Here is a 23,559-nt window from a genome sequence, read left to right as displayed (position 1 = left end):
AATAAATATGTAATCCCAGTACAGTCAAAGGAATGACTCATGTCTTAAAGATAAGAAAGTCTTTAAATGCCATTTTTTTTCAGGGTGAGGGCCTAATATGTATATAGATTAATAATTATATATACATAGAAAAGGCATTACTCATCACTGCTTTTTTGCAAAGATGAAGTCTGATTTGCAAAGAATCTTTGATACAGAGGGTGGGGAAGATTAGCAACTGGGATAAAGCCAATAAAGTTATGCCCAACATGTTCACCAGATGATCAATTTTATTATCTCAGAACATCTTACAGCGTTAAGAAGCAAATAAGGGCAGAGGGCCCAGCAGGAAGGGAAAGATAAGGCATATATATGTACAAGATAGAAAAGTTTCCTGATGATGTTTGAAATGAGAGCAGAAATGGCTGAGGTAAAGTAAAGCATGTTGCACAGTCCACATGCAAGAGAAAAATATTATTTTTTCAGTATCCAACAGATTTTTTTTCCTCATGATCAACCCCTGTTATCTCAAAATCAATACAAAAATACTGGATAACTAATCTCAATTCTTACCATTATTAAAGCCTTTTAAAGACTTTTTTTTTACTTTCAAATCAAATTATCCTGCCTTATAATATGCAGTTCTCATTGGTCAAAACAAAAACAACCAGAAGGTGGCATCTGGGATCAAAAGCCAGACAGAATACCAAAAAAACCATTAAAAGAGTCCTGACAAAATTACAGGTGAACTCTTTTAGAGGGCACTTCTTTGAAGGTTTATATTTGAACCATCTGTCTATTAATATTTTCTTAGGGTACCATTTAAGCAAACAATCATGCAATAGTTCTATGGTAGTAGTGCCAAACCTTCTGGCCTGTATGTGCTGCAAGGCCAGTCCATGGGCTTTATCTGGCACATGGGTTTGGTCCATGGGTGCAATACAGTGTGTTCTCACAGCTGCGTGCACTAGCCTGACACTATGCGTGGTCAAATCTCACAAGCTGGATCAAGGTGCTTGCTCACTTAATGCAGTCTAGCTGGCAGTGTCATGTCAGCCAGCCCACAGGGCTCTCCATGGGTGTGGAAATATGGCAGCAAAGAGCTGCAATTAACTGCTCTCCTGCTGCCAAATTTGGGGACCTGTGGGGAGACCCACAGGCTGATGACAAGCCCTCACAGGCCAGATCTAGTCCACAAGCCAAAGGTTGAACAAGTTGCAGAGCAACTGCAGGCCAGAGGTTGAACAACACATAGAACACCTAGTCCTATGGCTTTTTGCTGAAAATACTACCCTTTTCAGTCCTCTTTTTTGACAATTTTATAAACCAAAATAAAAAAAAATAAGAATCTTGCTTCCAATTGCTCTGCAAATTGTAGGAAAAAAATCTCATTCTGAATCAACATTTTCTATTTTTCATTTTTCTTGACAATTTCCAAACCAATAGAATCCTGTTTGTCAAATACATTTTGTACTTGATAGCACATAAAGAAATTGTTGGTGGAAGCCAATAGAGTTCCCAGTGTGAGTAGCCATTTACCTGTGCTACAGATCCTTCAGAGAGGCTAGTTTCTTGCAAGACAATTATTTCCCAATTAATGTAATCTTAATTAATGTATTGGGTTTCTACATAATTATAATTTATTCAGAATTATAATGCAATATGAATAGCTAGTTTTTCTTCCTGATCTTTTTTATATGGTTATGAATTGAAATACTGTCATTTCTGGAATTTGTAACATTGATGTACTTTGAAGGATGCATTGATCAAACAATGCCACGAATATTCATTTAAAATTTAATTTAGGATTTTTTTCCATTTATGTAAAGCACTCCTTTGCATATTTTATTGTCCACTTGTCTTATTTTTCAGTTTCATATATTTAATCACAGGCAGTTATTCCAACATACTTCCCTTTAAATAATTTATCTCGTCTCTAAGAATTTCATTCTTTGTTCTATGAAAATTCTTTACAATTTAATAAAAATGTGAATTAACATATTTACCAGGCAAGGGTTTCAAAATAGCTGGCAGACAATACATAATTTTAATCCCTACTTTCAGTTTTGTGGCAGAATGATTGTCAACTCCGAACTAAATGTAAATTGTTGCAAAAACATATCATTAAGGAAATGATTAAGTGCTGTCTGAGAATGATAAAACTCCCAAACCTGGTTTGAATTATATCCTCAGAGTATGATTATGGTTTAAAAAAATATTTAAAAAAAAAGCAATTCTAAAAGTCTTCTCTTATAACTATATGTATCTGATCCTGGTGTATTTACTAAATCATATCTGTTTGGTTTATAGAACTAAAAAGCCTAAATACCTATGGGAAAAATGAGCTGTGTTCTCTTTTTGGTTCATATATCAAAACTGTCAGGCAACTTTTCAGACTTGAAACTTAATTGTAGGTGATGATGATGATATACAGCATAAAGCAAAACAATCACTGTTTGATATGGCTAATCTGACAATTTGGACTCTGAGGAAAAATGTGGAGGTTTTTTGCCTTGTAAAAATTGCATTGTTGAATAAACATATCATTACAAAACAAGTAGGGAAGACGCAGATGCCATTGTTACAGTTCAGAGATCCTGGTTTTCTCTGTTTAAAAACTGCAAATGCTCTGATCTAACGCCCCCCCTGCTCCCCAACACCCCCCCCCCCCCCGGGCAAACCTGCATTTTTCCGTGATTAAAATGAAATGCCACTATATATATATAGGTATCAGTTGGATACAATGTTTTATTGCTGTGTTTACAATTTTTAAGCAATTTGGAAGCCTACAATCGTTATAATAAAATACATTCTAAATACCTATATACTTTGGCATTTGATTTTGGGTTTTTCTATCATGGAAAATCATACATCCCCTTGCCCCCTTCACTTACCAGAATGCAGGTCCAGCTGCAGCTGCCCCCTACCCCATCCAGTGCTTTGTGGTGCTGAGCAGCCCTGCTATGTTGGTGTCCTGCCTCTGCCCATGCCGTTGCTCATCACTCCCAACCCACAGCCCCCTGGCCCTTCTGGTACTCCTCACTCCCAACCCAAAGCCTCCTGGCCTGGTCGATGCCACTCACTCCTGACCCACTGCCCCCAGCCCCCCAGTGTATAAGGAAGAGGGTGGGTGTGTGGGGAAGGAGGGCTGTGGACACAGGCCACATGGGGAGGGAACTGATGATACATGGGGAGGCAGGGGAGCATGTACCCCACCAATTTCTGTGTCCACAGTGGGGCGTAGACCTGCTGCTGGGCCAGCCCTTGTCAGGAGCTGCTTCTGCTGCCCAGCAGGTGGACCCAGTATGGGAGGGAGCACTCCACCACCATAGCCACCAGGGTGAGGTGCAGAGTTGTGCCCCCCACTCCTGCCAGGCAGGCAAGGGTTGCCTCACGTTGGTGACCATGGTGGCGCAGAGCTCACTCCCAAGCCAGGTCCCGTCCACTGGGCTGCGGAGGTGGCTCCTACCTGGAACTGGTCCTTCCAGGCTGCAGCCCTGTACTCTGTACCCACTTTGGGTGCAGAAATCTGGGGAGGCACATGCCCCACCACGTATCACCTGTGCTCTCCTTGCCCCTCGATGCATTGCCTATGCCCCCCTCATATACTTACCTGGAGGAAGCTCTGGCAGCATATGCACACATATGTTCACATGCATGTGTGTGCATGTGAACATATGCATGTGGCACCCCTGCATCCCACTCCCCCCCAGCCCCAAGCCCAGTTGGGGCTAAGCTATACCCCCTCCCCCTGCACAGCTGGCTCAGGGCTGGCCCATGCCCCCTTCTGCCCCCACCCTCCACTATAGATCTGGGCCACTCCCCCTTCCCTCCACCTGACTAGGTTGGGGACAGCCCGTGGCCCTTCCCCTGGCAGGGCCAGGCAACACCTCCTCCTCTGCATGGCTGGTTTGGGATCGGGCCATGCTCCCTTTGCTCCTTCTCCTCATGGGGCCATGCCCCTTTCCTCCCATCTGGCCATGTTGAAGTTGGGCCACACCCCCTTGAGGGGCTGGGACATGTCCCCTCCCTCCCATAGTGTTGGATTAGGGCTCAGTCATGCACCCTCCTGTCACAGAGCCAGGTTGTGGCTGTGCCAAGGCTCCTTGCCCCACAAGCTGGATCGAGGTTGAGCTGCCCTGCCCCACTCCATGTGGCCAGATTGGGCTCCATAGCGCCCATCTGGGGTGCTGTATTGGGTCCACCACCTAGATCCAGCCCACGGAGGGGTAACCCACTGCCTATTTGGCCTTGCTAAGGAAAATGTTTGAGCACCACTGGTCTACATCATAACCACCTATTATGGTAATTCCATAAAGCAGTAACATCATCTAGTTATTCACAATCTTTCCTTCCTGAAATGAAAAGTTTTAAAATGAGATCTTTCAGCCCACCAAGCCTTATCCACCTCCATATTTTCTTCCTGCCATCAATCCCATCATGACTATAACTCCTTCAGCAATGAATAAATGGACTTTGGAGATGCCATAACGCCTCCTGTTGTTACAAGTGGAATGTTTTAGAGATGCAGAAACCAGCTTTCATACACTGTTTCTGTATTAAAACCCAGAATGACTATTTCAGAACGAGACTAGATTATTGTAATCTAAAGATAATGTCATTTTTTCTCAGTATTTTATAAGAATTAATAGAAGAAAACTTTCTTACAGGGAATTAGAGAGGATGGGTATGCGGATCCTGCCATGGCTGCTCAGGATGCAACGGTAACTACAACCAGCTAGCAACTCCTTCAACATGAAATAAAAGAAAGGCTTTTTTAAAAGTCTTGTTTAATAGGCTTGTTTAAAGTGGTCTGGGTCTAATGATCGTTTGTACCTTTTTCTTCTTCTGATATATTAGGTCCTTTGGGATGCATGTCAGCAAAAGACAGGGGAACACAAAAACATGCTACAAATGATCCTGTGCAACAAGAGCTACCAACAGCTGTGGATGAGTAATTATCATCATTTATGAATCCAACTATTCAGCTATTTGAGTATATGAAGAAAAGGAAAATATAGTTTTCAGGAAAAAGTGGCACAACTCAAGGCAGAGAGAAGTTCCATATTCAGATTTAAATAGAGCCTGTAATTATTAGTACCTGTAAGCCTAAGCGATTTTGTGCTCAGAAAATTTCCATTGGAATTATCAGAAGGATTCCATGTCTAAGGAATGCAGGAATGAGATCAGTATAGAATAGATGTAGATATGAATTCCCCATAAGGAGAGAAAAAAAGGTGAAGCTAATAGACTTTACCTGCCACTGCACTGAGATTGCACTCAGGAGGCAAAGGTGCTGCTAAGCTACCTTTTCATTTCTCTCAATCCAAGGGCAGAACACAATTCCAACACAAGTGAGACTTGCTTATAAATCGTTGAAACCTTTTTGACACAGCATTTGTTCCATCTGTTTTGCTTAAGCTAAATTCTCTAAAATTGTATCTATTTCTGTGCAGTTTTTAACAGAAAACTGTCTAACATTCAAAGTGCAATCCTTTGTACATCCTCACACACCCCTTCTCAATCTGACTTTTCCCTACTTGAAAACTAATGTTTTTGACATATTTCCATTTCATGAAAGTATTTCACAGGTTTTAATTACATAGTGAGATAAAAAGCATTTCAGAATCTTGACAGGTGTCACAAAACCAAATTATCTCCATCCAGCCAATACTACTCTTGATGGTTGTTTTAATGTAGAACTGGATGTTAACAACATCCAACAACAACGGTTAACAACACATGTTAACTGAAGGATTAACATGTGGCTTGCCTGCCCACCATTTCCCTAATTGCTCCAGCTGCTTTAGCAGCTGGGGTTTCCAGGATTCCCCTCTCTCTTCCTGCTTCCACTTCCTGCCTCCACCCCTGGGTGTGGCAGCATGGCTCAAATGGGCCTGAGGTGCCTAAGTTGCCCATATGGCTGGATAGGGCCAGAGGTGCCTACACAGCAGAGGGCAGGCAGAGTGCCTGCACTGTGTGCACAGTGCAGGGAGGAAGGGACAGGAGGAGTTGCCCCTATGGTATGCAGCCCCCAACTATTCAGAAGTTGCACAGCTATTCAGAAATTCCTGGTATAATCTATAGTGTGCTATTCCCAACTATACCAGAGACTTGTCAGCTGCCCTTGCAGCACAGTTTCCCACCTGGTTTTACTACTTATTGAGTAGAGGATAGGCCTCAATTACTTTTTTTTTAGATTAAGTGTTATTTTGCAAAAATAAACATAACAAATGTACAAACCAATAAAATCAGTTGGTGGCAGTTTAATCATTGGCCAAAGCATAGGGTGAACATAAGTCCTGGTTTGGCCAAGACAGTCCTACATTTTGGAAGTCAGTCCCAGCCAACCAGTGAAAATTAAAATGAGCATCCCAAGCACAGGGCAGAGTGGTGGAGTGGCACAAGCTGTGAAATAGGAAGCCCTAGCAGACAGCAAAATTGCCTTAAGGTTAGGGACAGACATTCAAAAAGCCTGAACCTGAATTGATTCAATCTTTGCAGGTTAGTCTAACCTGCCAGGGTTGAACCAGTTTGCAACTGCACAAACATTCTCTCTGGACTGAGGAAATTCAGACAGATGCCTGTAGAGGCTCAGACTAGAAGCCAGGAGGCACTAGAGCAGAACCCTTCCCTTCCATAATGCTGAGCTGAGGGGGGCATGGCCAGGCCCCAGCAGGATGCTCTGATTAGGGAGGAGCTTAAACACCTGCCCTGCCTGCACCATCACAGGCTTTTCCCCACTCACTGCTCAAGGGACAGGAGTGTTGCTAGCACTCTGAGGCAAAGAGCGGTGTGCACTACATGCATCTGTTGATGATACTGAGCTTTTCAATCTCCTTCTCCATATTGTCTGCAAACCTGACAGACAAGGGAGCCAGCAGGGGGGATGACACAGTGTTTACCAGCCCATCAACAAAGCAAAAGCCTCTCTCATTAGTTCAAGCTCTTCTTAAACAGCTTTTTCCAAGGAAAAAGAGAGACATTACCAGCTGACCTGTTGATTAGCTCCAAAAAGCCCTAAGCAGACACTGTTCCATCTGCCTGTCCCAGTGAAATTCGAGACACACACATACAGACACCTGTCAGCATTAGGTAGCATACCACATGCCAAAGGTCCATGGGGCTGGGGGCTGTGCTGTGGGAGATGGGAGGGAGAGGGGGATCCCTGTTTGACCGGCAGGCAGAGAAGAGAGGGTGTGGCAGGGGGAAGCAAGGCAGACCCTACTGTGCCTGCAGCGTCTGCCAGAGCTCTGGCTAGGAAGCAGAGGGGCAGGGCCAGCTCTGTTCTCTGGAGCAGACAGCCTACCTCCGCCCAGGGCTGCAAAGCATCTGGGATGCTTGGGGACTGTGGTTTGACTTAAACCAAGAGGGGTCTGGGACAGACATTGAATAAACCGTTTTGACCCAAATCAGTTAAGTCTGATACTACATTCAACCAGGTTCACCTTCAACCAATTTCAGCCATTTTGAAACTGATTTATGTGCACTAAACATCTGTTCTGTTACATGTTTAAACCAGTTTCTGATCACTTAAACTGGTTTATATGTAATGTCTGTCACTAGCCCATAAGAGGTTACCTTGATTAGTGGAATGACTATTAAAAAAGGAAGAGGACTGTTAACACCTGTGAAGTAAAGAACACTCAGTCATTAATGGGCCATTGACTCCCTTAGCTGTCTGAATACTAATACCAGAGCTACACCATGTCACCCCACCTCCACCTGCAGCAGCATCACTGACTTGAGTGTGAGGGAGATGGGGGGCAGTGTCCCAGATTTCACATTGTTCCATACGATCACCCTACCAAAGCAAAGGTTAAATAACATATTGTTCCTTCCAAGTTTTTCAGGAGTTCCAGAATATCGCTGGACAAGACCTGGTAAATGCCATCAATGAATGCTATGATGGATACTTTCAAGAACTACTGGCAGCCATAGGTAAAAATATTATCTTTATATTAATAACAACTTAAGAAAGTATACATGGTCAATTACAATTTTGTGCTGTTTCCCCTTTTCCTGTAGTTGATTTTCATATTACATGGAATAAAAACTTTGAATATTTGGGGGACAATGAACCAACATAAAATGCTGCATGGAAAAAGGGGATATTTAAACTGAATCACAGATTCATGTTTGTGCGAGACAAGATTAAAATGTACAGCACTGGGCAGGGATTGAGCAAACTCAGGTTCCACTCCTAGTTTGTCTGTTAACTTCTTGCATCATCCTGTTCAAGTCCATGAATGGATAATCCTGCTTACGCTGAAATCAGAGACAAAACTGCTGTGACTTCAGTGGTGCAGAATCAAGCTCTTAAGCTTGCTGTGCTCCATCTATACAATGAAGATATTTCTCTATCTTTACAAAGATGGTAGCACAGCTAAATTCACTAAAGCTTAAGAGACATTAATATAGGTTGTTGATGAACATCTTAGGGAAAAAAAGTATGAATAATAGGTTATTGTGAATGACAAATATAGTCATCTTTAAGATACCAGGCACTTATCTGTTGGCTGAACGGAGGATGAACCTGCATTGACCAATATGCCAGAAGAAGGAAAGAGAGGTCCAAGTCGGTACAGAGGCACAGTGCCTCCAAGGGCTTTGAGGGCAATTTCACAGTGAGTGGAATAAGTATTGTCTGAAAAACTCTCTTAGGAAAGGCTCATGTTTATTTCAGTAGAGATGGCAACCTGACTCACCAACTTGACTCTGTATAGCAGGAGAATTTTCACCAATGTGCATCAATTTAATTTCAATCCAGTAGTCATCCTTCAAACCACAAAAACACATTTTACTCAGAATTACAGGAAAATAAACTGAATGTAATTTTAGGCCTTTATGTAATTACAGTAAATTAAAAAATATATTATGAGAATTTCAGGAACATTTAATATTTAATCTTTTCTACCTAAATTCTCTTTCTCAGTGCTTTGTGTTCGAGATAAGCCTTCCTACTTTGCTTACAGACTCTACAATGCAATCCATGTAAGTATCACTATTCCTTTCTGTGTTTTAAAAAGATGAGTTAGCTCCATTTTTAAGTATTGCTTGCTTGTTTTAAAGCTTTTGGTAATTAGATAAATTTCAAAGCCAAAGTGCTTGAGCAGCAAAGGAATTTTGCTCTGCATAAAAAGAAAATTAAATCTTTAGATTTTTTTAAGAATATCTGCTTGATAACTGCATTAGCTTTTTGAAAACTAAAAACCATCATTTTCTGTAGACTCTCTCTCCCCCTTGTGTACAAATGTCAAAGTGCGCTTTATTAACAATATTATCTTATAGGAATGATCTTCTTCTTATGTGACTTTCCTGTGTAGAGAGTTAATAAATATTACTGCTAAAATCATGGTACAAAAACTGTTATGTGGAAAAAAACTGACCAAATTTTAGTGGGACTCCATTTATATATATGCAGGCCCAGCTATTTGTGTGTACACTTGCTAAAACATTAAAGCACTCTGTAAATAAATATGTATATATGTACATGCATATAGAAGTACCTGAAAATTCTTCATACAGCTCAATAGAAAAGATTTCCTTAGCTTTTCATTGATTTGCATTGGCGAAACCAGTTTTTATCATAATACATAGTTCACATTTTGTTTTAATTTCAAAACTGATGCCAGTGCCACAAACTGTTGTACTAAACAAGAGCTGTTTTCAAGTGAAATGTGGAATTTTCCATTTTCACCCTCAAATTATATTTTTTGTGAAAGTGCATTAAGCTGCAAAAACATCAAGCAAAATTCCTCATAATTCCATAGTAAGTAATTTCAAAATCACATGGCAAGGGATTTCAGTGAAATGATACACTTACTTATACAGAATTTACAGTTATACAGAGCGTTAGCCAATCACCTTACATCAAATCTTTGTCAGATTTCCATTTAGAACACTTGCATGATACCAGGAGTCTGTTAAGGTTTCCAATATTTAAAACTATAGTCCCTGATGGATATTAGAAAGATTCTATTGCACTCACCAAATGAAAATCAAATGATGTAACTTGAGCTTTCTGCACTTCCCTTACTGCTTGCTTCTGGGAGATCACGCTCCAGCATGACTAGTTAATTGTACTCAGCCTTGGTGAGGCCGCAGCTGGAGTACTGCATCCAGTTTTGGGCTCCACAATTCAAAAAGGTTGTGGAGAAGCTTGAGAGGGTGCAAAGGAGAGCCATGTGCATGATCAGAGGTCAGGAAAGCAGACCTTACGAAGAGAGGCTGAGAGCCATGGGACTCTTCAGCCTGAAAAAGTGCAGGCTCAGGGGTGATCTGGTGGCCACCTATAAGTTTATCGGGGTCGTACCAGGATATGTGGGAACGTCTGTTCACCAGAGTGCCTCAAGGGATGACAAGGTCAAACAGTCACAAACTCCTCCATGACCGTTTCAGGCTGGACATAAGGAAGAACTTCTTTACTGTCTGAGCCCCCAAGGTCTGGAACAGCCTGCCGCCAGAGGTGGTTCAAGCACCTACTCTGAACGCCTTCAAAAGACATCTGGATGTTTATCTTGCTGGGATCCTATGATCCCTGCTGACTTCCTGCCCCTGGGGCAGGAGGCTGGACTCGATGATCTTCCAAGGTTCCTTCCAGCCCCAATCTCTATGAAATCTATGAAACTGAGAAATTTAACCTGTGAGCTTTAAATAGCCCAAAGTCAGTAGTGAGCCTCCCAGAACCTTGGAGTTTTGATTATTGTAACTACCCACTAGATGTCACCATTCCTCCATGCAACTGTACTTTGAACTAATCTAGGAAACTGAATACCTCAAGTGATTTGCAGTTGACAAAACAATGCTCAGAAGATGACAGCTGTTTGGTTACTCACATGAAAGAGTAGTGAGCTCAGTTTAATTTTGAGTGGATGGTTTCTACATAAAAATCACAATCCCACCAGCATTCTTGGGGGCAGCATCAACAAAACAGACTAATGACTGAGGCCCTGATTCAGCAAAGCACTTAAGCCCATATTTAAAGAAAGTAAATGCATCTGTCTAGTGATTATTAATTCTAAAAAAAGAGAAGTAGAAGCATAGATTTATAGAAAAGTGGGGCTGGAAGGGACCACTGAAGGTCATTTAGTCCAACTCCCCCACCAAATTATCCAAATCCATTTTCTAACCGATTACTAAAACTACACAATCAGCCTTGTCGTACAACTTAACCCGCCACAGGTAAAGCAGGGGACAGAAAGACAGAAAAGGGATTCTCCCTCTTCTTTATGGCAGCCCTTCAGATTTTTTAAGACTGTTATCAAGTCCCCTCCCAAGCACCTTTTCTACAAGCTGAACATGCTTAATTCCTTCATCTTCCCCTCATATGGATAGCCTTCCAAGCCCTTCATCTTTGTCCCCGTCTCTGAACCCTAACTTTTCCATGTTCTTTTTAAATTGTAGAGCCCAAAATTGCACCTAGTACTGCAGGAGAGGCCTAACCAGTCCCAAGTATTATCACTTCCCATGTTGTGCACCTAATGCTCCTATTGATGGAACCTAAAACTGCATTCACCTTTTGTGCATCACACTGCAGAGGCATGTTGAGTCTGTGATCCACCAAGACCCCTAGATCCTTCCCCATAGACCTGCCATCCAACCACATGTCACCCATTTTGTAGTTGAGTTTTTGTTTATTCCTCCTGAGGTGGAGTACCTTGCATTCATCAGCATTAAACATCATCTTGCTAGCTCCAGCCCAGCTTTCCAATCTGTCAAAACCCTTTCTAAATTGTGCTCCTTCCTCCAGTGTATTCACAGTCCTTGCCAGTTTCAGATTATCTGCAAATATACTCAAAAACTCTCTAGTCCAGCCTGTATTCTAGTAGTTAGCCTGTTAGCCTTAAATTAGGCAGAAGGCAGGACAGGAAGGCACACTGAAGACTAACTTGTTCAGAAAGGCATAAGCTTTCATAGATGACAGTCTCCTTACAGTACCTAACAACGTAGCTTTGGCGTGTGAAAGCTGATACATTACTGAATTATATAGTCCTGCAGTAGGCAACCTATTTCAGCTCCTGGCTAAAATGATCCACCTGAACTCAGAGGCAGGAAGGCAGGCAGCACGGTAGGTGCTACAACCCACCCACAGCTAGCACTTCCCCCATGACAGCATGGGAGAGAACCCACAGCTGGCACTTCTCCCTGCAGTGGTATGGGGAAAGCAACAACAGCCAAAATCCTTATGTCCATGGGCCAGATCTGATGGCTCCATGGGCCATATCTGGCTTGCAGGCCATAGATTGCCAACCCCTGATTAAATCTCTAAAGTGCCACTCTACCCTACCTTCTTAAAAAAAAGTTTTGGAAGTGCTAAGTGGCAGTTGTTTGACCTCTGTTACACAGCAATATGAATATACTGTATGTAGCTGAGAAAGCTCACTACAATAAAGCTTTAGAGACCTAATTTCTCTCAGAGTATCTATCTGGTGGGCCTAATTTTCTCATCTGCATATATATGAATTACATACACTCATTCAGTTAAGTTTCCTCATGTCATCATCCTTTCTAGGAATTTGGTTTCCATAACAAAACTATCATCAGGGTTCTGATTGCCAGAAGTGAAATAGATCTCTTGACTATAAGACAACGATACAAAGAGAGATATGGAAAATCACTGTTTCATGATCTCAAAGTAAGTCTTTATTCATTCTTTTGTATATATACTGTACGTAGCTTAATAACTCGATTTAACATATTGGTACCAGAGGAGCAGCAAGCATTAATTATGAATCATATCTTGTCATTTGAGGCAAAAGCAGAAGTATTATTTATAGTACTCAACCTCACAAACTACATTAGTTTGGTGCCACAGACTACTTTCAGTAAGTAAGCAATTAAGACAGAAGAATGAACTAGATAATGTTGGGAGTGGTGTTGTAGCTATGATCATTGCCCCTGGGAATTACTAAATTTTAAACTCACTCTTATATTCCGGGACTAATTCAGTTCATCTGGCATGATAAGGAGACAAGAAGGGGACAGAACAGCCCACTGGAAATGCTTAGAATAAAGGAATTCCACTACTGACATAGGCCTTGTTCAGCTGTAAGTGACACAAGTACATTTTCTGATGTGGGGCTGTGCCCAGAAGCAATTTGGGCAAGGAAATGGTGCTGCAGGAGCATGCTCTGTTCTACTCTTCCCATTTTGGGTTGTGAAACAACCAAGTAGTTATACTAGAATTTAAAGCAGCTTCAGGTGCCAACCAAGTCTAGAAGTCAGGTGTCCCAAAGATGATAACAATTCCCTACCTGGGCTATGTTACTTGTGTAGCATAACTCATTGTACCTTAAAATATTCAGGAGCCTTTGTTACATCCACCCTAAGGCACAGAACCAATTTTACATATTATTCAAGAAATGCAAATGTGTGCACATTATATGGCTTCTCTATATCTGCCCTTATTGTTTCACCACATCTGGGACTCCTCTATTCATGTCTTATTTTGCAAAAGACAAAGAAGACATGGTTGAATTGATTGCAGCCTCACCTTAATGTACTGCTATGAAAACAGATTACTTCCTAAAGCTTCTTTTTCTCTATAAAGAAACCCCAAATGATCATATCAGTTAGTTCTACAGGGAAACAAAACAAAACAAAAAACTCTAATACAAATTACAAAATTTGATGATAGAGCCTCATCCTAGTCCTAAAAGTCAGCTCATGTTTTGCCACTAACCTCAAGGGGATTAAACGAGGTTCCATGTCTGCGGGGGCTGGTGTTTTATTTCATTTGGACTTCGTTTCCTGAAAACACAATCAGCCAGACTTAGATTCCTGAAAACACAACCAGCCACATTTTTTCATTTTTTCATTGCAATTGATTGAATACCAAGAGTACCTACACTGACTGATTGAATACCAAGAGTACCTACACTGACCTCTATTCAAGCAGTTAGTCTGGATGTATCTCAGTGCATAGCTGAGATCAAAACCTGGCCTAATGTTTGCATCTGTATGGCTCCCTTTCTTCAGACAATAATGAGCTTTATTGCTGAAGTTTTATAAAATAAGTCAAGATTTTTTTTCTTAAATCATGAAATATGTGGGGCCAATATTTGAAAAATTATGAGTGATTTTTGGGTGTATATTTTGAGACAGTCTAGGAACCTGACTTCATAATGTGTTAAGCAGCCAACCTCTAAACACAAGACCTCTTTCAGATGCCTAAAGTTGGGCATCCAAAAACTAAGGTATCCAAATTGCTAGCAACTTCTGGGCCAATAATCTTGGACTAGAAACTTTGTAGAATGCCACAAGACTTTTTGCAGATAAGGTTCTTTAAGTCACTGTTCCCTAACACTCAAAACAGTTTTCTCATGAAAAATTATGAAAAATTATCATGACATAAGCATTCTTTTCCTTGCAGCATTTTGCATCAGGACATTATGAAAAAGCTTTACTTGCCATTTGTGCTGGTGATACTGAAGATTATTAAAGGAAGAAGGATTCAAGAAAGTCGAGCACATTTCTCTAGAAGTGTAGGTTCACTCTGTACTATATACAAGAATAGAAAAATCAATGCTCTATAATTTCTAATTTTGAATCTTTTCAAAAACAAGAAAGTATATTTTTGGTCAGTAATATATTCTTCTTTCCCTAAGTGCTGAAGAAATTGTATTACTTTGACTAATATAAAATTAATTAAAACAGTCTAATAGAAATAATACCAAATAAAGCTATATACATTTATGTATATTATTTAGTTCCTTGACACCCACCCTAAAGCAGTACTTATAACACATAATCAAATACCAATAACTAGATAATAAAAATTACCTGTTAAAGAGCCAGTGCACTTTAAATCTGGGGCAAAACATTATTTGTCATTTACCTTAATGGATGTGATTCTCCTAATTCATTTTCCTGCTCTTTTAGACTATCTTAATATCCAACTCTTATGCCCAACAGTAGATGTCAAACTCACCCAAGCTCCTGGACCAGATCTAAACCAAAGAGCTCCTCCTTACCAGCCGAATCTAGATGTAAAGAGCCTCATAGGCTGGATCTGGACCCAGAAGTTGGGTGACTGGCAGCAACAGCGGAATGGGGGATAACAAATATATCACTTAACGCCCCCTCCCCTGCTTTCCATCAACACACATCTCTAATGAGGCTCCATGGGTAGAAATTCAGCATCAGGCCCCAGCCCCTGTTCTTGGCCCTTCTAGCCTGCGGGCTGGATGAAACAGCTCTGTAGGACAGATGCAACCCACAAGTGGTATCTTTTACACCCCTAGACTACAGCTTTACTTTAAAACTGAGCATCTGCCATCTGCAGTGTAAATCACATATTCAGCAAAGGTACATTTTATATTGTCTCTCACATTTGACAAATGTAAACCATACTGGAGAACTTAAGTTTTTAATTTGAAATAGAAATAAGAGTTAGAATTAAGAACCTCACCCTGTTCTTGATCCATTCACTTTAATATCAAGTGATTTATGTCATGGTACAGCTTTTGGAAATTGAATAAACATAAGTAACTTAATTATTTAAATCTATTTGCAGTCTTTGTTACTTAAATAGCTAATGGCACATTAACCCTCTGAATGTCTACACAAGTAGGCTATTTATCTTTTCAATGCAATTTGTGAGTATATGGTATAGAATAAAAAACAAATACTATGCGCAGCCACATAAGAGGGGACCTATCCAAGTTGAGTAAGCAGGTAGCCAATTTTGCAAGCAGATTGCGAAGCCGGCTGTCATTTTTGTGGCCATATTGCAGAAGGGCCCCCTCACACCTCTGATTGGCTATGGAGCCCCTAGCCCCGTCCTTTGCTACCGATTAAAAGGGCTGCCCATCATGCAGCCCTGCTCCTCACCACTGATTGGCCAAAAGGGCTGTCCATCATGCAGCCCCCTCCCCCTAGCTACTGATTGGTTGAGAGGGGCAGGGCCACATGACAAGCAGCTCTCTCCACCAAACAGTAGCGAGGGGCAGAGGCAAGGGCAAGGGCAAGGGCAAGGGCAGCGGCAGCGGCAGCAGCAACCATCTTACCTGTGCTTCCCTTTGTGCCAGCAGCCCCTCTCCCCCATTCTGCCCCAGTGGGCTGTGTGGCTGGGCTGCAGCGGCCATGAGGACTGCTGACTCCCACTCAGAACCGAGTCATTTATTTTTATTAAGGTTTTTTTTTTTCACAGATTTTGCAAACATGGATAATGCCCAATTTTGTAATTTCCAAGCCTACACTGTGACTGGGCAGGGTATCCCCAGCTCCCTGCACAAGGCCGGGGTGGATCCTCTTTCTCTGCCTGGCACAGGGGGCAAGCGCCAAAGAAAAAAATTATCAGGCCTCTCGGAGCTCAGGTAGTTCCTGGTGGGCTGGGAGCCTGGCTGGCAGTGGTGCAGGGGGCCAAGCTGCCAGCTCTTAACTCCGAGGGACACAATCCTTTCTTTCTCCAGAGCTTGCCCCTTGCATAGCCCCCAGCAGGGGCAAAGCCAATCCAAGTGGCGGCAGGAGCACTGGAGCCCCTGGGTGCTACCCGATGTCCCTAGGAGGTGAGGCACCATGCCTGGCCCTGCTGCACCTTGGCATCCCTGCTCTTCCTGCATCAGGAGAGGCCTCCGCATTCTGGGATACTGGAGGAAAACTCAGCTGGAATAGCTGTGGGAAGTGGCCACCTGGTAATGGAACAGGAACTAGATTGGGCAGAGTCAAAATAATCCTGCCCAGGAGTGGCATAACTTTAAGCTGAATCAAGAGTTCTTTAAGCCAGCGTTTCTCAACCAGTGGGATGTGAAAGCTGTCTAGGTAGGTTGTGGAGAAGCGGTGGGCTCACCGCTGGCACTTCCACCACCATATGTCACTGGCACTTCCAGGTTTGCTTGTCAACCAGCTTCTGGGGGACACCCCTTCCCCACCGCTTGTTGTTTATCATGGTGGGGCCAGGGTTTTTGGGACCAATGGTTGGTGGGATGTAAAATGGAAAAGGTTGAGGATTGCTGCTTTAAGCCACTTAAAAGGTGTTAACATGCAGCCAGTCCAGGGATTAAAAGCTCCTGAAGCCACCTGAAATTACCATGTAACAAATCCCTTAAACACATGAATAAGCCCATCTCTGTTCTGCAAAGCACTTACGAACTGAATAACAAACACTGAAATGTAATACTTCTGGCTTTCCAGTTCTTATTCTTTTATATGACCTGGTTATTCCCCTTGAAGTTGTAGCCTTCCAGCATTTGCTATGAGCAAAACCATACATGTTTGATGGCAAGCAAAGAAAAAAATACTTCATGTGGATTTAAATAGTGCAGAAACCTACATAGTGTGTTGTGCCTTATAGCTGTGCACAGACTGTTCATAATGTAAAAGAACAAAGTGGTCACCAGAAGAGGAAACCACATGGCAAAAGACAATAGCAGGGTGGCAAAACAAGTATCTTCTCCTCTTTAAAACAGTTACAGTCACAGTGGGCATATCTACATGAGATGTTTACTGCAGAGCTGCCTAATTAACTCTGCAGTAAAGTCTCCAAATCTACACATGCAGCCCTATTAGGCCACAGTAAACTAATAAACACAACTGTAGGTTAGCACTTATAAATACAAGTACTATCCATGGTGCTGTTATTTACTGTGCAGCAATTTACATGTAAACTAAGCGTGTCCAACCTTTTCGAATGTGGGGCCAGATCACGAACTTTTTATCACCCAATCGGCCAGCGAGCCATATTCAAAGACCTCACAGGAAGTGGTATCACATCAGGAAGTGATGTCACGTGACCTTTGACACCAATGAAGTTGCAGGAAGTGACAATTAAATGGGTCTGGAAATGTGGTTTAAAATCCAAAATAAAAACAATGTAAAAAGCAACAAAGAAACAATACCAAACACTTGTGTGGTCATACAGGAGACACAAGTTTCCCTACTAGCGCAGAGGGACAGCAAAGTTAGGGCACACAAGCTTCTTTCTGAAAAGCACACAGGGAGCCATGTGGCATTATGTTGGATCACCTTGGACTGCCCAGAATCAATGACTCAATTCCCAAATACAGCTGGGGGCAAAAAAGGAGGCAGCTTCTAGCACAAGTAGAAAGCAAGACTTACGCTTGCCTCTCTCAAATTCAGCAAGACACTATAACTGCTCTGCCCCGTTTTCCCTTTTGCAACCAAAAATGGCAAAGAGTCTCCCCTGTGAAAGGCAGGGACCCCCCCACACACACACACACACAGGTGCCAGGAGCCCACAGTCACCGGCCTGGCCCCGAGGGAGGCGCCGTCTTCCCACCCTGACCCCGGCCCCAGCCCGGCCCAGCCCTACCTGCAGCACCCTGGCCAGGCAGGAGGCAGCAGAGGCAGACAACGAGGGCGAGCCTGGCTGCCACGCCCCCTCCATAGGTCTGCATCACTGAGCCATGTCACAGCAGGCTGGAGAGAGCCGGGGCCAAGGCTGAGGCCAGGGCCGGGTGGCACCTCGGAGCGCAGCAAGCTCAGGCTCTGCCCAAGCCCAGGGCCACCCTGCACAATGCGGCCAATGCTGACAGCCCAGCGGGAGGAGTCACCTGCCCGTGCCACTCTGCGTCCGCCTCCGCCTGTGCACCACACACCCAACCCACAGTTATCCATTGCACCCCTCATGCCCTTTCATTCCTGATTTGCAGCCCCCTGCTCCCCTCCCAGCCCTGGCAGTGCCCCTCGCCCACTACCTGCAGCCCCTGCCCCACCCTTCCCTGCTAGTGCCCCTCACTCCCAACCCGCAGCCCCTGCCCCACAGCCCTGCCAGTGTCCTGCACTCTGGACCCACAGCCCCTGCTCCCCCAGCCCTGTTGGTACCCCTCACTCCCAACCTGCAGACCCCTGCCCCCCTCCCCCCAGCCCTGCTTCCCAAGTAGTTACTGCATTGCGCACACGCAGGCTCACACACATACACACACACTCTCTCTCTTACCTGGCAGCTTGTCGGAGTCTATGTGGGGAGCACGTGACCTTCGACAGCCAATCATAGATTCATAGATTGTAAGGCCAGAAGGGACCTCAGAAGATCATCATGTTGCCCTGTGGGGTTAGGCCAACTCTCAGGATCTCAATATTGCGCTAGACAGGAGGGTGTGACACAATTGCACATATACAAACAGACAAATCAATTAGGTGCATACACACACACACTACCAGCTCAGGCACATACACATCCAAACCAGCCTAGGCACATGCATACCTATCACCAATTCAAGCACATACACTCCAAAAGTTAGACACAGATCACTAATTTGTATATCATGCACACAATGGCATATATATATATATATATATATATATATATATATATATATATATATATATATATACACACACAGACCCACATACACTCACCAGTTCACACACATACAACCCACCTACACATACACACAAGTAAGTTCCTAACTTGGATGGTACAGTGTGTATCTGTGTGCTTGGGGTACCTGGGATACTTAGGGGAAGGTTCAGGTGAGAGAGAGAGAGAGAGTTAAAGTATAGGGAGTAAAAGTTGCCAGAACCAGTAGACTACAGAGAAACTGGCTGAGAAACTGAGGCTTGGGTTTACTTAAGATAGACTGGGGCTGGAAACTGAGGCAGACAGCTGAGATACTGGGGCGGGGGACAGATAAGTGGTGGCAACGAGGAGACAGCCAGGAAAGAAACTTAGGCAGAAACTTGGTTACTCAGGGGAAAGGAAAAGGCAGTGGGAATAAGAAAGTGGCAAAGAAACAGGGGGTTTGGAGGCAGAGAGGAGCTCAGGACAGGTGTTGGAGGTGGCAGTGAGCCAGAAGCAGGAGAGGGAGAAATGAGACAGAAGTTAGAGGGGCGAGGAGCAGAGATTGGAGCAGGGCCAAACCATAGTAAAGCAAAACCCAACTTAAGGATCTAAATAACAGTTTTATTAAATAGACAACACACTACACAGCCCCATGAAATTATTGGTTCACACACACACACACGCACTCACAATGGCAGCAGGAGAAAGAGACTCAGTGGAAGGATTGGAGTCCAGGTAGGGAAGAGAAGCAGAGTCCAAGTCCTTGGTTGAAGAGGGGGTGGGGGGTGATAGCTACCTATCCAGGCTGAAAAGGGGTCCTTGTCCAGTAGCTGTTGTCCAGAGGGGATTCACTGGTAGGGCCTCTGGGTGGATAGGTGGTGTGGCATAGTGCTGATCCAGATGGAGAGGGCGTCCCACTGGGTCTGTCTTCACTGTCCCTTTTTATAGGGGCAGACCTTGTGTGACCCTAGTGACAGGAGGCATCCCTAGGCAAAGGTCAGCCCCTGGTGTACTAAGCATGTGTGCTCCATGCACAGATGTGCAGTTTCAGGTGTTTGTAATGGTGGAATACAATGGTAGAGTTTTGGTTCTGCAGGGTCTTTTGTCTTTCAAATGCTGGGTTCTTGTCTCTGTTTCTGGGTGAGGTCTGTGGTTCCTGGATGAATCAAAGAGAGGTGATGGCCTGGTCATTACAGGCCATTCAGTAGAGGCCTGCTACCATTGTATTTCAATCATTCCCAATCACTCTCATTTACCCGGGAACCAATTTACACGGGAGGGGTACATGAATCATACAGTTGCAACACAGGGGATGCCCGGGCAGAGGCCACAAGATGGAGGCTTGACATACAAAATGGAAACGTGACATGATTTACGCTAACTTGAAAAGAAAAACCCGCAGCATCCTTATAGGCTCGGCAGTGCTATGTTGGCTAGCACTATGGAAGAAAGAGACTTGGGGGTCATCATTGACCACAAGATGAACATGGGCCTGCAGTGTGATGCTGCGGCTAGTAAAGCGACCAAAACACTGGCTTGCATCCATAGATGCTTCTCAAGCAAATCCCAGGACATCATTCTCCCCTTGTACTCGGCCTTAGTGAGGCCGCAGCTGGAGTACTGCGTCCAGGTTTGGGCTCCACAATTCAAAAAGGATGTGGAGAAGCTTGAGAGAGTCCAGAGAAGAGCCACGTGCATGATCAGAGGTCAGGGAAGCAGACCCTATGATGACAGGCTGAGAGCCCTGGGGCTCTTTAGCCTGGAAAAGCGCAGGCTCAGGGGTGATCTGATGGCCACCTACAAGTTTATCAGGGGTGACCACCAGTATCTGGGGGAACATTTGTTCACCAGAGCGCCTCAAGGGATGACGAGGTCGAATGGTCACAAACTACTACAAGATCGTTTCAGGCTGGACATAAGGAAGAATTTCTTTACTGTCCGAGCCCCCAAGGTCTGGAACAGCCTGCCACCGGAGGTGGTTCAAGCACCTACATTGAACACCTTCAAGAGCAAACTGGATGCTTATCTTGCTGGGATCCTATGACCCCAGCTGACTTCCTGCCCTTTGGGCAGGGGGCTGGACTCGATGATCTTCCAAGGTCCCTTCCAGCCCTAATGTCTATGAAATCTATGAACTTATATATATAGGCCTAAAACAGTAATCACACAATATAAAAGCAGTACAAACATAATAATTATCACTTATAAAACAGTGGGTATCGATATCAAAATAGCAGGGAACTTATTTGTAAAGAGGGGAGAGAATAATAAAACTTACTACCTAAAATAAAATGTTAAAGCTTATCCTACATCTTACCTTACTTATACTTATCTATAGGGAATAGAGAGGGAGAGAAAAAGTCAGAAATGGTTGGGGAAGCGGAGGGAATGCATTTTAAAATAAATAAAAAAAGAAAAACTGGGGGTTTTGCTACAATTGGGTCCAGCCCCTTGCACAAGCAGGAAAGATTCTGGGAGTCAGGTGACCCCAACAAGGTGACTGTCTAGTCTCCTCTTGAAGATTTCCAAGGTAGGTGATTGCATCACATATGGAGGGAGCTTTTTCCAGTCTAAACATCCTGACTGAAGAAGTTTTTCCTGAAGTTGAGCCTGAATCGATCTTCCAGGAATTTGTGGCCATTACTCCTGGTTTTCCCCTCTGGTGCCCTGGTGAACACTTGCTCACTGAGCCCTTGATGTACTCTCATAGTGTAGCAGTAAGCTGCTCCCAGGTCCCCTCTCAGCCTTCTTTTCCTCATGCTGAAGAGTCCCACATCCCTCAGCCTTTCCTTGTATGGCTTGCCTTTTAAGACTTTGATCATATGGGTGGCTCTTCTTTGGACTCTCTCAAGCTTGTCCATGTCCTTGTTAAAGTGTGGTGCCCAGAACTGGACGCAGTATTCCAGCTGTGGTCTCACCAGTGCTGATTAGAGTGGAAGAATCACCTCCTTGGCTTTGCTGGAGATGCATCGGTTGATGCATACCAGAGTATTATTTGCCCTACTGCCTACAGCATCGCACTGCCGGCTCATATTCATACTGTGATCTATTATTACTCCCAGGTCCCTTTCATTCTTGGTGCTAGTCAGTTTGGTGCTGCCAAACCTGTAGATGTGTTGGGAGTTGCTCGTCCTGAAGTGGAACACATTACATTCGTCAATATTGAACTTCACCTGGTTCTGATTCATCCAACTTGCCAGCCTGTGTAGGTCTGCCTGTAACTGTAACCTATCTTCACATGTTACCACACTGCCCCATAACTTGGTGTCATCCATGAACTTGGCCAGTGAGCACTTCACCCCGCATTCACATCATTAATAAAGATGTTGAAAAGTACTGGACAGAGCACCGACCCCTGTGGGACATCACTGCCCACTTCTCGCCAGGATGACACAGATCCGTTCACTACAACTCTCTGGGTCCTATCCTGCAGCCAGTTTCTCACCCACCTGACTGTCTCAGAGTTGAGCCCACAATCCTCCAATTTTCTCACAAGAACATTGTGGGATACTAGATCAAAGACCTTTTGGAAGTCTAGGTATACAATGTCAACCTGCTCTCGTGTCCAGGTGGCGAGTTACCTGGTCATAGAAGATGAGGTTGGTAAGGCAAGACCTGCCCGCGATTAAGTCATGCTGGCTGCCATTCAGAATTTTACCTTCTGCAAGCTTATCGCAGATAGACTCCTTGATGAACTTTACTAGAATTTTCCCTAGGATGGAAGTTAGGCTGACTGCCCTGTAGTTACCAGGGTCCTCCTTCCTGCCCTTCTTGTGGATGGGCACAACACTGGCCCTCTTCCAGTCCTCAGGGACTTCTCCACAGTGCCACGAGTTGTGGAAAAGTTTTGCCAGCGGTTCCACAATGACTTCAGCCAGCTCCTTCAGCACTCTCGGATGAAGATCATCCAGTCCTGCTGATTTGTATACATCTAATTTTATTAATTGGTTATACACCAACCACATTGCTCACTGCTGCCCCCACCAGGCAACCAGCCCAGGACAGCAGAAAACCTGGACATTTGCTTTTATTTTAAAAACCCACCCGGACGCAGCACAGGGGACCAAAAAAGAGCACATGTCCAGGAAAACCTGGATGTATGGTAACCCTACTGAGAAAGGCAATTCAGCCGTAGAGCTGCCCTGGCCCCACTCTATGCCCAGGAGGCAGCAGAATGTGCCACAGCCGGGTGGCACCTGGTCCAGGTGGGACCAAGGGACCCACCACAAACTGGACAAAGCCCCTCCATGGGCTGGATCCTGCCCACGGGCCATATTTTGCTCACTCCTAGGCAAGAGGGTACTTCAGCTACCTCTTGGCTACTCCACACTGAA

General features: G+C 43.9%; 1 protein-coding gene across 1 annotated transcript in view; it reads left to right on the top strand.

Annotated features, from left to right (window-relative positions):
• The window catches only part of ANXA10 (annexin A10), a 64,135-nt gene extending 48,656 nt beyond the window's left edge, over window positions 1-15,479 (top strand). The window contains exons 7-12 of the mRNA XM_019481414.2: window positions 4,650-4,703; window positions 4,840-4,933; window positions 7,825-7,920; window positions 8,915-8,973; window positions 12,494-12,616; window positions 14,354-15,479. Of these exons, the coding sequence (XP_019336959.1) occupies window positions 4,650-4,703; window positions 4,840-4,933; window positions 7,825-7,920; window positions 8,915-8,973; window positions 12,494-12,616; window positions 14,354-14,422 (495 nt within the window). The 3' untranslated portion in view covers window positions 14,423-15,479. The remainder of the gene's footprint in view (window positions 1-4,649; window positions 4,704-4,839; window positions 4,934-7,824; window positions 7,921-8,914; window positions 8,974-12,493; window positions 12,617-14,353) is intronic.
• Window positions 15,480-23,559: the final 8,080 nt, after the last annotated feature.

This window comes from Alligator mississippiensis, chromosome 2, assembly GCF_030867095.1.
Source record: "Alligator mississippiensis isolate rAllMis1 chromosome 2, rAllMis1, whole genome shotgun sequence".
NCBI lineage: Eukaryota > Metazoa > Chordata > Crocodylia > Alligatoridae > Alligator > Alligator mississippiensis.
This window is presented reverse-complemented; position numbering and strand designations above follow the sequence as displayed.